This window comes from Lepisosteus oculatus, chromosome 8, assembly GCF_040954835.1.
Source record: "Lepisosteus oculatus isolate fLepOcu1 chromosome 8, fLepOcu1.hap2, whole genome shotgun sequence".
In the NCBI taxonomy this organism is placed as follows: domain Eukaryota; kingdom Metazoa; phylum Chordata; class Actinopteri; order Semionotiformes; family Lepisosteidae; genus Lepisosteus; species Lepisosteus oculatus.
This window is the reverse complement of record NC_090703.1, coordinates 19,306,421-19,321,172: the sequence shown is the minus strand read 5'-3', so window position 1 is coordinate 19,321,172 and position 14,752 is coordinate 19,306,421. Positions and strand designations below refer to the sequence as shown.

At 35.2% G+C, this 14,752-nt stretch overlaps 1 protein-coding gene across 4 annotated transcripts in view; it reads left to right on the top strand.

Annotated features, from left to right (window-relative positions):
- The window catches only part of LOC102697689 (unc-79 homolog, NALCN channel complex subunit), an 81,084-nt gene that overhangs the window by 57,605 nt on the left and 8,727 nt on the right, over positions 1 to 14,752 (top strand). For all 4 annotated transcript variants that reach the window (XM_015351054.2, XM_015351052.2, XM_015351053.2 and 1 more), the window contains 12 exons: positions 1,902 to 2,018; positions 3,614 to 3,716; positions 4,391 to 4,531; positions 5,349 to 5,387; positions 5,734 to 5,846; positions 5,956 to 6,041; positions 7,387 to 7,560; positions 8,367 to 8,435; positions 9,370 to 9,480; positions 13,309 to 13,413; positions 13,712 to 13,789; positions 14,024 to 14,113. In XM_015351054.2, the coding sequence (XP_015206540.1) occupies positions 1,902 to 2,018; positions 3,614 to 3,716; positions 4,391 to 4,531; positions 5,349 to 5,387; positions 5,734 to 5,846; positions 5,956 to 6,041; positions 7,387 to 7,560; positions 8,367 to 8,435; positions 9,370 to 9,480; positions 13,309 to 13,413; positions 13,712 to 13,789; positions 14,024 to 14,113 (1,226 nt within the window). The remainder of the gene's footprint in view (positions 1 to 1,901; positions 2,019 to 3,613; positions 3,717 to 4,390; positions 4,532 to 5,348; positions 5,388 to 5,733; positions 5,847 to 5,955; positions 6,042 to 7,386; positions 7,561 to 8,366; positions 8,436 to 9,369; positions 9,481 to 13,308; positions 13,414 to 13,711; positions 13,790 to 14,023; positions 14,114 to 14,752) is intronic.

The window sequence follows — 14,752 nt, the reverse complement described above, 5'->3', positions numbered from 1 at the left end:
CACTATTCAATCAAACCATTACAAAGATACAGTAGTACAAATATCCTCCCTAAAGTTTAGACTTTCTTTTGTGTAGTTGAATACAGCCTTTGATTCAATCTAGGTTTCAGTCTTGAAAAAGCTACTTGTGATGGTCACGGTCTTTCTTACATTTTATGGCAATGTTTAATATGTTCATAAACTTCTGTGTGTTCATATGCCATATAATGTCTTTACTGTATATATGGGATTTATAAGAAGATCCATTGCTTTTAAGTTCCAAACCTAAACTCGTATGAAGGCCATTGAGCGTGTACAACAGAAGGTCATTCTCAGTGATTTCTTTGGATTTATATTCTCTTGTGATTTCTCAATAGCATCTTGGAATCTAAATTAAATATTATGGGTTGATGGTTCTACATTCTGTTAAGTCAGCAACTTATTATTTTCCTATTTTATAGACCTCCCAACATATAATTGCAAATTGTTAATCTGCTCAGTTTACCGTAACACTCTTAGACGTTCCTCTGACCCACCCACCAGTCACAACTGTTATTATCATTAAACCCATGAAAGCTGGAAGCTCCACAGAGACCTGCAGGAGAGTAAGCACCAATTGCAGGAGATGCACCTCTCTTTCTAACACCCCTGCAAGTTCATATTCATCCGACAAGTCTTGGGATTGATGTGCACCATGGCAGGTTCACAAAGATGGCATCTTGTCCAGGCTGTAGTCCTGCCTAGGGCCCTTTCCCAAGTTAAGCTTTGGCTCACTGCACCACTCTATGGATTTAGTGGTTACTGCTAATGTGTGGATGGACTTTTAAAACATACAATAGTAAAAGCTATGATATTGAACTGTCTGTGTCACAGATAGGAGCCCGTTCACATATGCAGGTTATTTTGATTGATAAAATTAGGTAATAATCAAAAGTTGTACTTAAAAGAAAAATAATCCATTTGAAAATTATATACCTGGAAAAAAAATCTTTTTAGTTCATATCTGAATACAAATTTGAATGCTCAATAACAAATGTGTATATTCAAATTTGTTTATTTCCTTTACACTTTTATATTTGCATGTAATCGGATTCTGTACATAACATGTAGTGGCATTTACTGTACCTTGTGATCAAAATGTCCAATACACATCATAGTCTTTTTTATTATCATGAACTAAGCTATTAGTAGGAATGGAGTTTAAAAAGTTACAAATGCTCCATGTATCAGAGTTGAATATAACACATTCTGTTTCACGGTATCGTATTAGTAGTTCTCATGTACAGTGATTAATCCTATAAAAGTTACTGCACCTTTTGTGTGTGTGGAAGGGGAGCTGGGGATAGATTTCCAAAATAAGACTAAAGAATTAAAGAATTAGTCTGGTGCTCCAAAATGAAATGGAAAATTTGTGTTGAACTAAGCTTAAGAGTTGTCTGTCTGATTTCCATTTTATATCACAAAATAGCCCACAGAAAGAAGACACTGAATAACTTGTCAGGTTTGCAGTATATATACACAGTCATACAGATAACCACAGGTCCGGCATACATAGAACTGCTAGGGCATTATTCAGATTCTGTTTCTTAATCATTTCAAGCATTCTTTCAGAAATGGCTTAGTAGGCACAATGCAAGGGCAGTTGCCTTTGCCATTAGTTCCCAATATGTTTACCAGGAACCTTTCCCTGAGATGCAACATCTTGTTTTCAAGGGTGTCCTGGTGCCAGTTCCAACAAACTGACAAACCTTCCATTCTTGGGCATTAGAATGCACTATTTAACAAGTTGAATTGACCCCACCAGGCACAGGGATGGCTGGAGGCTCTTGTGTGACAATGGGAACCTCAGGAATGGATTACTTTCTCAGCTAATGTGAACGCTTTTTCAATATATGTTTATATGTTAGACGTTTCATCTCCAGCACAATACAGGCAAATGAAGCGTGGCTCCCTGGGTACGCTGACAATGAGCCAACTAATGAAGAGACAGCTGGAGCATCAGTCGAGCGCTCCACACAATATCAGCACTTGGGAAACAGGTAAGTGTTTCCTAGAGTCTAATTATTAATTTATTAAATAATTCTGTTCAGTTAAAATGTACATTCAGGATCTATTGGGCTCCTAAATACATACTGCATGTGCATTATTTTCTTGGTTAGTACAGGTACCAGGCCAGTTTTAAGTGAAAAATAGCTCTTTCCACAGAATTCATGGCTAAGTATCGGATTGAGTCCTGGCAAGTAAAAGACATGTTGAAACAGAGAAGAACAATTAAATCACTTTTCTGGGTAGACATTCCCATCAAATATAATCATTTATATCCAGATATACCGTAAAATAATGCACAGAATAACAAGGAAACTGAGATCTGTTTTTTTTTAAATATTGTTTTACATTTATATTACTATGTTTTATACCTACATCCTAATATCTTTATTGGAGCTTTCATCAAATATAAAGGTATACATAAATAACTTCATTGAACTACTAATTATAAACTAGTGTTTAGTTGCACAATCAGAAGAAAAGAGATATGCAGTCGGGATCTGTGGAAATCGGTTTGAGGTTTCTTAGGCCTTGTTGCTATATGATGTTGTGACAGTTTTAAGATTGTATTAATTGTATTCATTTCCAAGGCATGGTATTGCATGTTAAAGGTTATGCAGTATACTGCATAGTGTGACACCTTGGGGTTTGTTGGTCACAACAGCTTGGCTCTTCCTGTCCTGTCCTCTAGTGTTTTGGTACAAAATGGGAGGTCTTTCTCAAAAAAAGGTCAAAGTCAAAAACACCTAATTTCCAGCACAAAGCGCTGATCTAAAAACAAATAGCCGGCTCCAGTCTGCCTCCACCACACCCTCATACTGTATACCCTGAGCACAAACCATCCATTAACAGCAGTTGTGCTAACTCAGAACAGTTCTAATTAACTCTGGTTAGCCTTTTTTTCCTTTTTTAAAACATAAAATGGAGAAAAGATATAGTATGTAGAGATTATGCCAGATCCTAAGCTCATAGCAGACACCCCCTATAACCTTAACCCATGTTCTGACATAATATTTATTTTAAAGAATTTAATTTTACTGTACTTATTGGTTCCCTAAAAGTTGAGCATACTCGTTGTAGGTATAGATAAAAAGGGAAAGAAAACTAAAAGAAAATTAATAAAAAAAGAATAAATCGATTTTTTGCAATGTACCCTGGATTCAATTACTGACTATAATAGCACTTAAAAAACTTTTAAATATGTGTATCCAAAAAAAAGAAATGTTCATAAGAAAAGATGACATTTTACATTTCTGCAAAGTGAAATGACTATACAGTAAAGTGAATGACTATACATCTTTTTTAAATAGATGAGGCTGCAAATGTAGCCATTTACAAATACTAAGTCACCATTAAAGAAATTAAGTCAGAATTTTGTTGTAATAGTAAAAAAAAACTAAAGAGAGTGCAGTGCAGAAAAGATTGAGAAGCATTTAAAAGCCAGGGTCCACATTTATCTTAATCTCTATATACAGTACCACACTGAGACATCACTCTGAAATATAGATGTACAAATTAAAGCAATATTATTTATAGCATGTATTCTGACAGCTGTCTACCCTGACTATTGTAAATTCTCGTCTTACAGGAGCTACCAAGTGCAGCTTGTTGTCAGCGCCAAGCACTGTCAGCATGTTTGTACCGGCGCCTGAGGAGTTCACTGACGATCAGCCAACCACAATGACAGATAGGTGTGGTTCCTCTCAGATCACCAAGAACATTAGCTTTAATCAAAGTATGATAATTTCTTGTTTACCTGTATTCAACAATTTAATTCAAATGGTTATACCCTAACCCAATGTAGTGTTGGAACTACTGTATTTTTAATTCCAAAGTTTTTCTACCAATAATGGATTGGGTACCTTTGCTGAGCAAAAAAGAACCACAAAGCACTTTGTACTTATTTGTGTATTTGCAGGTAAAACTAATCTTATTCATAACTTAAAGTAATCATCATAAAAGCAATGTCTCATGTGTTTGGCCCAGTGGGCTTAAATCATACTTTGATAATGGGTGTTGGATTTAAGCACCATCACTTTCTCTATGTTTCCTGGAACTTTTTTTACTATGTTTAATTTAAGATTCATTGCTGTGTTTCCCAGCCAAAACATGTGGCAGAACCAAAATAAAAGAAAGATAAAAAATACAGAGCCAGGTTTTCCCTGTTTGTGCAAATTGTGCCCATTAGTTTCTGAATGGGCAAGGAAAGGGCAGTTAGAGTATGAAAAATAATGCTTATCTCAGCGTTTGATGATGCCAACATGAGCGTTGAAGCTGAAACACCACTTCAGCTTCAGTGGTTATGGGTGATGATGACTGACACTGTCACGCTGCAATCTCACTAACACTGTCCTGTGGTGCACAGGTGCCATGACTGTGGAGCAGTCTTAGAAGAGTATGACGAGGAGACCCTGGGTTTGGCTGTTGTGGTTCTCTCCATGTTCATTCACCTGAGCCCAGACCTTGCGGCTCCCCTGCTCCTTGACATAATGCAGTCTGTAGGAAGGTACAGCGGTCCTATTTTGAATGAAACAAACATAAAAAACTCCAGCCTACTGCTTGTACTGTAACATGGGTCACTTTGTTAACTGCACGTCACAGCTATCATTGAATTTTTTAGGCTCAGTGCTAAAATTGAACACCACATTGGATATATCCTAAGTTTACATAATTTGTTAATGTGACCAGCAAATTAAAATCCATCAGAAAACTAAGAAGAGTGAAATTTATTTCTCTGTAGATTCTGATAAATTTGTAAAACTGTCTATAATAGCAATAATACATAACCAAAGGTAAAGAAGGCTAAAAGGATTATGGAGTATGTGGCACACCCCCTCCACTGTGAATCTTACATGCTCCCATCTGGTAGATGCCTCTGTGTCCACCAGCATAACAGTAATTGACAGGAAGTATTTCATCCGCTCTGCAATCTCACTCTCAGAACAAAATAAAATCATTTTCTTACATCCTAAAATGCTAATTTACTGTAGTCTTTGGTGGTGATGTTTGTCTGCCCTTTGTCATTTTGTTGAACTAAAGCTTGAACTGACTTGAAATAATGGACTGGGGGAGATTAGGACATATTGTTAATATTTAACTGATGGTTTTAAAACAATGAAATTAAAAACAATAAAACAGTCCTTCATAAATCATTGATACGATGATGTCTTTGTGCTAAATTACGTATTTAAAAAAGTGATCAATTTATCACATTTAAAAAGCAGCATACAGTAGGTAGTTGTAGTGAATTCGACTTGAATTCAAATCACTCATGTGGAAGAAGATGGTTTTATTGCTTATCACTGCATTTAAATATTTTGCAGGTTAGCTTCAAGCACAAATCTTTCTGGCCAAGCTGAGAGGTATCGTATGGGATTTTTGAATTTTTGAAATTTAATTCAAATATAATTTAAGATTTTGTATCTCACTCCTGCTTTTATTTTATTTGTTGGGTTTTTTTGCTTACTGTGTGTGCTAATATTTTTGGTACCATGAAATTAGTACATTAGTACTAATGAATAAACTATATCTTCCTTAACTGTTCTTTCTTTTATAATGTGATGCCTTCTATTGTCTTTTAACTTGCTATTTCAGCTTTTAACAATGTTCAGTTTTTAAGCAATCATAAACTGGCTTAACATGAATAAGCTAAAATTGTGTACAGTATTTGTGGTATACTTCATTTTTTTATCTTCCTTGGACTCCCAGCATGATGATCCCAGGCAACGCGGCCGGCGTGGCCAAGCAGTTTTTGCGCTGTGTGTTTCATCAGCTGGCTCCTAATGGCATTCTCCCTCAGCTCTTCCAAAGCAATATTAAAGGTAAGAGTTTGGGTAAGCTAAACAGGGACGCTCGCCAAAAAGAGTAAATTCCTTGCATCTGCCCTGTTAAAGTGGTCTTGCTCTGTTTTTGGTTGTTTTGTTGTTGCAGACGGAAGCTTTCTAAGAACACTGGCTTCTTCCCTGATGGATTTCAATGAGCTCAGCTCTGTTGCTGCTTTGAACCAGCTGTTAGAAGTAAGTTTTGATTTCTCACTGAAACTGTACACTCCAATCTAATGGTTTGGATTGGCGACTGCACTGTTAAGCCTTTAATTCTTCATAGTTAGAAGAGTGGACAGTCACCCTTTTGCTTTATAATTTATGTTGTATATATTCAGATTTTAACAATTAAAATGAATTGAAGTGAAATGAATTCGTCATAATTTATCCCTTGACTGCTTAGCTCTTTTAGCATAGACTCAAAGACACACATGAGAGTTCTAATGATGTGATTCCTGCCCCTGTATAAAGTACAGCTCTTTAAAATCACATTCATCACTATTTCATCACTCAATCCTTGTAGCAACCATTAGACTTTGCTGCACATGGAGAGTTCTGACTGTCTCGTTCTTTAGTAAGATAGTTTAATTTCCCAAAGAGTTTTCTGATCCCACCTTTAAGACCAGGTCTTTGTCCTGTTTAGTCCTATAAAATTGGTTAATGCAGTACGTAAACTAATTAATTGTGGGGTATTATCTGAATCACCGCAAAGTATTTTGAACCCTTTTTAATCAGATTAAATTAGAGTAAATTATTGCTTCAGAAATTAGATCTTTAAGTTTCAGAGCTGGAATATGAGTTTTATACTATTATAACAGGCTTCTAGTCTTTCTTTCAAGTTCAAGTCTATTACTATTGCATCCTTAAATCGCTAATATAACAGTAATTAAAATGAGTACAAGATCACTATGTTACTAGATACAGTATACTTCACTATCTCTACTTTGTTATAATGAGAAAAGTCTATTACAAAAAAGACTCAAATTGAATACACAGAAGATGTACCTGAAAAACATCAAATGCAAAATGTTTAATCTGAAAGATATTTGATTCTTATGAAGTATTGCATACAGATTTGAATTATTTCATATCCTACCAAGATGCATACCCATTACATCCAGCAGATGGGGCCATTGTATAAGATGATATTCCCTCCATATGTTTGTGAAACCCATGGGCATCAAGTATTTGTAAAATAAGATAAAACCATAATTTGAATTGTGAGAGAATTGACATGGTAATATCAATTGGCATCAAGATTTCATTTTTATGAAGTAATCACTGTGAATATGGAGCATATTTTGAAGCAGTACAGAAGAAGGTTTAAAGGAATAAAATTATTAGTCCAAATATCCTGTCATCTTACATGTAATAATTAATTGACCTAGCATATTCTTAAGCCTAACAGGACCTTTTTATTTCTTTGTTAACAGACACACACTGTGATTTGCCAAACACAACCTTTATTGCCTACTAAGGTAATTTTTTCTACCAAGATGACTAGAGAGTCTTTCCTCTGATCCTCCCGTGTGGTTTTCAGGGTTTAAACAACAAGAAGACCTTGCCAGCAGGGGGCGCCATGCTGCACTGCCTCGAGAACATTGCCACTTTCATGGAGGCCCTTCCAATGGATTCCCCCAGCAATCTGTGGACAACCATCTGTAACCAGTTCCACACCTTTTTGACTAAACTGCCCTCTGTTTTACCACTAAAGGTATTCCTTTCCTGTTTTTCTTTTTTTTCTTTCAAGATTAATCTACTGTTTAAGTGCTCATAAAAGATGTTCGTTATCAATCCACGGGCAAGCCTTCTTGTGAAGGAAATTTTCTCTTTAGTCTGCGTTCTTACTATACATATTATAATGTATTAGACATCATAGACAATTATTATTGTTATTGACAATTATAATAAATATTATTATTATTGACAATTATTATGGTCTAAGTTCAACCACATAACTGGTATGGACAGGAGATGGGACCATATGAACAAGGTTGTATTAGTAAAGTCAGGGAGAACCTGCTGACTTTAATACTGTATTACTAGTTTCGATTAATATTGGCTATGGATTGCTGAGTCCTCTTAAAGTCTGATTGAAGATTAAGCAACAAGGGTTGAACAGCCTGCTAGTTTTACTGTACAGTATATTGTACAGAATATACCGACACTTGGATTTTGTATAAATGCTAGCTCTTTTACTTTGTTTTGGACACTTCAATAAAGATTACAATGGCAAAACGGGTCTCTTTGGCTTATATTTAATTTCCTGGCCCTTTCTGAGTCTATCAAAATTGATTCTTGAAAAACTGTTTTCACAAATGAAAAATATTCCCAAAAGAATCTTGCAGAATAATTATATGAATCTGTTAACAATTGTTTCCCAGGCAATGCTGCATGTGTCTTCCATGTTGGTGTTTTTAAATTTGATGTGCTGTATATTCTGAAATGTGTGCCAATCTCTAGTGCAGCCAAAACATTTTTTAATTTTTAATAAAGCAATCTTTTTCACTCTTCAATCAGTGCCCCTTGGATTCCAGTTTAAGGATTATTATTTGCTTGCTGAAGATACCAACCACAAATTCAACAAGGGTAAGGCACCATGTGTGTAGTATATAACAATAAAAACAATACAAAAATTTAGCTTAACTCAATATCTTTCCTGAATCCCAGTATTGAGTGGTTTTGTGGGTATGCAATCTGAGATACAATCATTTTGGTGGAATGACAGAGAATATGAGATGACTGGGTTTCCCTTATCCACTAAGGGGAATGAGTCAAAGAGCTGATACAGGAGTTGTGTTGGGGTGAAGGGAAATTCATACCCGAGTCATCACTGCACATTACTAATTTGTGGCATTTTAGGCTTTTTAATTGGAGTGATAGGAGGGAAAACCATTTACTTAACAAACTAAGAATAGAATGGAGCTGTGTTTGATATATTTCTGAAAAGGAATTTGCTTAAAGCAAAGTACTTTGTTAGCAAGGACTGACACCTAAAAAATAAGTAAAATAGCATTTATAGTTCAGTTCAATTGATTGAGTGGCCTGTTCTTATTATAGACCTTTACTCTGTTCTTCTTTTTAAATTGATGCTTCACAGTACAGGTTTTTGTGACAGCTCTTTTTATATCCAAAACACAATCACGCTTAACCATGCTGGGTGCATAAGAAACCAATTTATTTACAGAAAAAGGGGACTATAAATTTTAATTTTGGATCACAACAAGAAGGAGAACAGTAGTTTAAGTTAGTACTTATTTTTGATCAGGTCTAATTTAAGTAATTCAAGTTAAGTTTTCTAGTTAATTAAGGGAAGGTATTGGAATATAGTTTGCAAAGCAATCTTCATTCACTAAAAAAATAATTAATCAATATGAAGACTGTTATGCTTACACTATACTATACAGAATGTAGGAATAGCCTCTTGATGTACAACCACATCCTTTAATACCTAACTGCACAAGAGTGTGGGTAAAAAAAATTATAACCTGAAGTAAAGAGTAGGATTATTCTTTTATTTCAGAGCCTGCTAGAACCATTTTCCAAATTACTGAGCTTTGTCATTCAGTATGCGGTCTTCAGCCTCTCCTACCTTGTGGAGCTCTGCGGATTGTGCTATCGTGCCTTCAACAAGGTAATAACACACTTTCATTTTTCATTAAGAAATATTGCCTTGCCACAAGTCAAATCTTTGAGAAAGGCTGAAGCATCTTCTTGATGAAGTGCCTAATCAGTGCATATTGATTTACATATTTTTGAGTGCCTACAGAAGATGTATAGCCCAAATACAAGCTGTACGAAGATGTTAATGGATTGGTTTATATAACGCTACCAGGGTACTGTGATGAGAATATTAGAGTTTGGGTTACATTACATACACAAATATCATAAAAGTATAGTGGATCCACTTTCTTCCTTTACTTTTTTGTAAAAAAATCTCTGTTACTTCTCAATGGTGTTCCTGTAAAAAATGAGCCACTGAATATATATACTGTACATGTACAGTAGATATTATAGAGTTATATACACTGTTTATCTCAGGGATCTGTTTCATGTTTTTTGGCAAAAATAAAACAAACTGGGTTGAGAAAAGATTTTAATTATGAATATGAAGCACAACAAAGTTTTACAAGACATTGCAATTTTAAAGGGTTTGCTCCTTTATACAGTATGTTCTACATAAATCATTTATTAACCTTAACGGTGAAAGGAGTAAAAGTCAACGGCATCCTGAAAACATTTTTCAAGTTCGTGTACGCTCAGAAAGATCAATTAAAGATCACTAAAGGTAAAATACACAATAGTTTTCAGTCTTTGAAATGGCCTTGATATACTGTTTCATGCAAAAGTATTCAGACCATGGCTCAGTTTTCACATTTCATTGCTTTTAAGCTTTCAGTCACGACACTTTAAAGTTGCAATTAATATTTGCTATATATAGTACAGTACACAACCTACTCCACACTTTCAAGGCAAAAATGAAAAAAAGAAAGAAGTAAATAGGTAATGGTAATTAATCTAAAAAAATAGAAAATTCATGACTGCGTAAGTATTCAAAACCTTTGCTGTGGCAAATCTAAATGAATTTAGATACACACTATTACCTTAACGAGCCACACAATTAGTTGAGTGGCCTCTGAGTGAAATAATAACGATTCACATGAAAAATTCACAGAGTGTGATACCAGTCGGGTTGCTGTGTACAAACCACTTATCATTCCTGCCAATGAATGTTTGCAAGTCGAGTGGTACAAATAGCACAAGCAATGGGCTATCGAGCAGTGGAAGAAAGTGACATGGTCAGATGGATCACCACGTGCTTGGTAGACTGGTTTACATCTGGTGCCAACCTGAGGACCTCTGAAGCCTTGAGTGTTTATTTCCAACAGTGTTATGATAATTCCTTAATATTGTGGGCATAGCATGGTTTGGGTCCACTCATTCCCTTAGGATCTCTACTTAATGGTACTGAGTGATTGTCTTCAACTCATCCTCACCCATTCTTTCTTGGCAGCCGGGGTGACTTCCAGCATGACAATGCCCCCATTCACAGAGTATATTTGGATGCTCAGTGGTTCGATGATGTCACTGCTGTCATGGTCTTGTCAGTCAATAGATCTGAATCCAATCAAGCATTTATTGGTTATGAGTTGATTGACACTCTCACAGAACAATTGCTCCAGAAGAATTCCAAATGCTGGTAGACTTTACTGTATGCCACAACACCCAACACCTGGGCTGTACTGGCTGCATTGCCCAACACCCTATTATGGGACTTTACATTGGTGTTTCCATGTTTTTCAGTTTTCTAATACCTGTGAATGAAACTGCAATAATCAGGCAAAACTACTTTGAGGCCAAACAAAACAAAATTGGAATTGCAAAGCCTTTCAATTGATGTAAACTCAGGATAGTGCATCACTTAGCCAATACCACCATTACTCTCAAGCATGGCGGTGGCAGGATTACTGTATGTAACTGCTTCTCTTCAGCCAAGGCTGGGAAGATTATCAAGATGATGGGTACATACAGTATAGTAGATAGGGTAAAGTACTGGAAAGTATTGGGGGAAAAACCTGCTTGAAAATCCAGCTTTGAACAAGAAAATGACCCAAAGCAACTTGGACTACTGGAGTAGCTTAAGAACAAGACAGTGAATTTCTTCCAGTGGCCCAAAGTCCTGACTTGCATCCTATCAAGAAACTTTGAAAACTGCTTTCTATAAGTGAACCCCAAACAACTTGAGAGAACTTCAGCAAATGTGTCAAAACAAATCGGCAACTTTGTCTGTAAATTGGTAAAGACCACAAGTCCACAAGTCTGGATGCTTCAACATACAGTATTTCTGTTAATGTTCTCTAGGTGTTGTAGACATTTATTGTAACTTTATTTTATGTAGCACCTTAAAGGTGGATTCTTAAAGTGCTTTACAGAATGACAATAGCAACAACAACAATTAAAATTGGTAAAGATTTTAAAGATCACAAGTCCGCAAATCTGAATGCTTCAACATACAGGATTACTGTTAATGTTCTCTAGGTGTTGTTGACATTTATTGTAACTTATCTTACCATTTGAAGTATACAGTTTTAGCATCAACATTTTGATTAAAAATATTGAGTTTGAAAAATGTGTCTGAATCATTTTGTAATTTCACAAAATGGAACACCACAAGAAAAAGCCTGAATACATTTTGCAAGGGACTGTACTAACAGCATTTTACAATTTGATCTGGATGTGATTATAATCATTCTATTTATTTATTTAAAACTAAATTGTAAGTCTGTTACATGTGGTGTAAGATTTGTTAAGGTATTATTTTACAACTGTCTGTGGCCCACGTTTGTGAACATACACACTAAGTAGGAATCCTGTGATGTGTTCTGACAGTGCAAGTTAAATTGATAATAACAGTCTTTGTAGTATTACAGGTAATTAAGGTATATTTTTAATTTATCACTGCACTACAATATTTAAGCTACTTGTCACTGACAGCAGCCTCATAAGAATATTTGTGAATATTCAGTGAAAAGTGAAAAAATACCATACATGCAATCAAAGCACCTGGTCATATTCAGAAACAGAGGAAATAAATAACAAATGAAAGCATTACCTAATAAATACAGTATATATATATACTGGTAAATATATATATATATGTATTATTTTTAAAGAGCTCTTTATAGGAAGGGATATCTGAACTTCAGTGTTGTCTCAAAGGAAAAACAGATTCTGGATTTTTGAGTATATTTGTACAGTATATGTTTACAATGCCCCTGAGTTTCATCTGTTCAAAGTCACATTTATTTATCGATGCAGCTTTTAAGGTGTTCTGAGTTTCATCTGTTCAAAGTCACATTTACTTATGGATGCAGCTTTTAAAGTGTTCTTGATACTATATTAACCTTCACAAGAGATTGTAAGAACTGGCTGTTTTTTCCATTTCATTAGCTTCTTCTTGACAATCAACTCCGTGGCTTCATTATCTCTATTACACTATATCGTATATCTGTGAAAGGTTATTCCTTTGTGTAATTTGAGTTCTTGTTGATTCCAGCTTAATTGTATGTCTTGATTTTATTATCAAACAACACAAGAAAGGTGAGGGAAAAGCTCATGTTTTCTACATGCATCTGAGTAGCTAATTCAACTTTTCAAGTTGAATTTAATTTCTTAAAAGAGCTAGAATTTATTTTTTACTTTAGATAGACTCAATTCAAAATGTTGTCATTTTTTAGATTTTGTACACCTTGTTTATTGTCCCTTGAGCTGCTATAAAATAACAACCAAGATTATTGTGGCCAGTTCAGCCCCACTCTATTCAGGCAGGACTTGGCCAGCTGTGAGCTGCCACTTGAATTTAAAATTTATCTTTTTAAGAGACAGGAATGATCAGGCTTCCAACATTTGGTTAAATTAAAATTGGGTGTGAATTTTCTGACATATATTTTTTTCCCTACAGGAGCGAGATAAGTTCTACTTGTCCCGCATTGTCGTGTTGGAACTTTTGCAGGCTTTAAAATTCAAGTCTCCTATTCCAGACACTAACCTATTACTACTGGTTCAGGTAACAAGTTTGATGAGCTTTCCTAACTGTGCATTCCTAAACTATCCTCACTTTTAAGAGTGCTCAGACAATATTTCTACTAGTTTTCAGCCAGCAATTAAGTTTTTAGAAAAAAAAGAAAAAAAGTGGGAAAAATGAATAGATACTTATGTTGTATATATGTATAAAATCTCATTTATAAAAACATTTCATGAAGATTAGTAATCGTCATATTTTCTAAAAACAACAAATGTCCACTCGTACGAACTGGAAGGGTAAAAGAAAGATACAGATACTGATTTTTTTTTCATTTTCGTAGTTTGTTTGCTCAGATGCTGGAACAAGATTAGCTGAATCAACGATTCTGCAAAAGCACATGATTTCATCCCTACCTGGGGTATGTATTACTTCTGGACGTACAGTACCATATTAAAAAGCATTTTTATATAGTTCAGAATTGAAAAGATAATTCTGGGCTAATCATTATCTTGTTTGCAATGTGCTATGATCACAAAGAAAATCCAGAAAAAAAAAATCAAACATCACTACAGTTTCTTACACATAGAGGCCTGATGTGAAAAACAAAAAAGTTTTAATGGAAGGAATTCATTTTATTCTGCCTTTATTTCAGTGCACTACAGCAGCAATGGAATGTATGCGGCAATACATTAATGAATTACTGGACTTCATTGCAGATATGCATACCTTGACAAAATTAAAAGTAAGTTACTAAATCCGAAGAACAGTGCAAGTTTGTACAGGTACAGTATGTACAGTACTGTAAACCTTTTACAAATGGAAAGCTTGCTTATTCATTGTCAATTAACTTTCTTTTAATTGTGTATGTACTGTAGGTTTGTTTTCCCACAGAAGCTGTGTGCTGTAAGAAGAATTTGTTCATTTATGTTCAGTATTACCAATTTGCGTGTGAAATCTCCTATATACATCACGAAATAGACAAAATTTCCAGATATGTGCAGTGCCATGTTCTGCGATTCAGAACGAGACAACAAAGCTTCCAGTGACATGATGCGGCCCTATTACATTGTAAACAAGCAGGCTTGTGAACACATACTGTATCTTTGAATCCAATAGAAATAATGGTCTCAACTTCGAGACAGTTTTGCTGACAAATACAACTTACTTGTTAACTCTTCATGCAGATTACTTTGGATCATTTATGCAGTGAAACACCTGCTGGACAACCTGTACTTATTCGCTCATAAACACATTAAATTAGTCACTACAGTGACTAGTGAGCAGGAAGGGCTGCATCACATCATGGCAATTCTTGCTCTTGCCCATGGCGAGACCAGGGGTTTGTGACAAAATGGAGACCACACAGTATTTTCAGATTTGT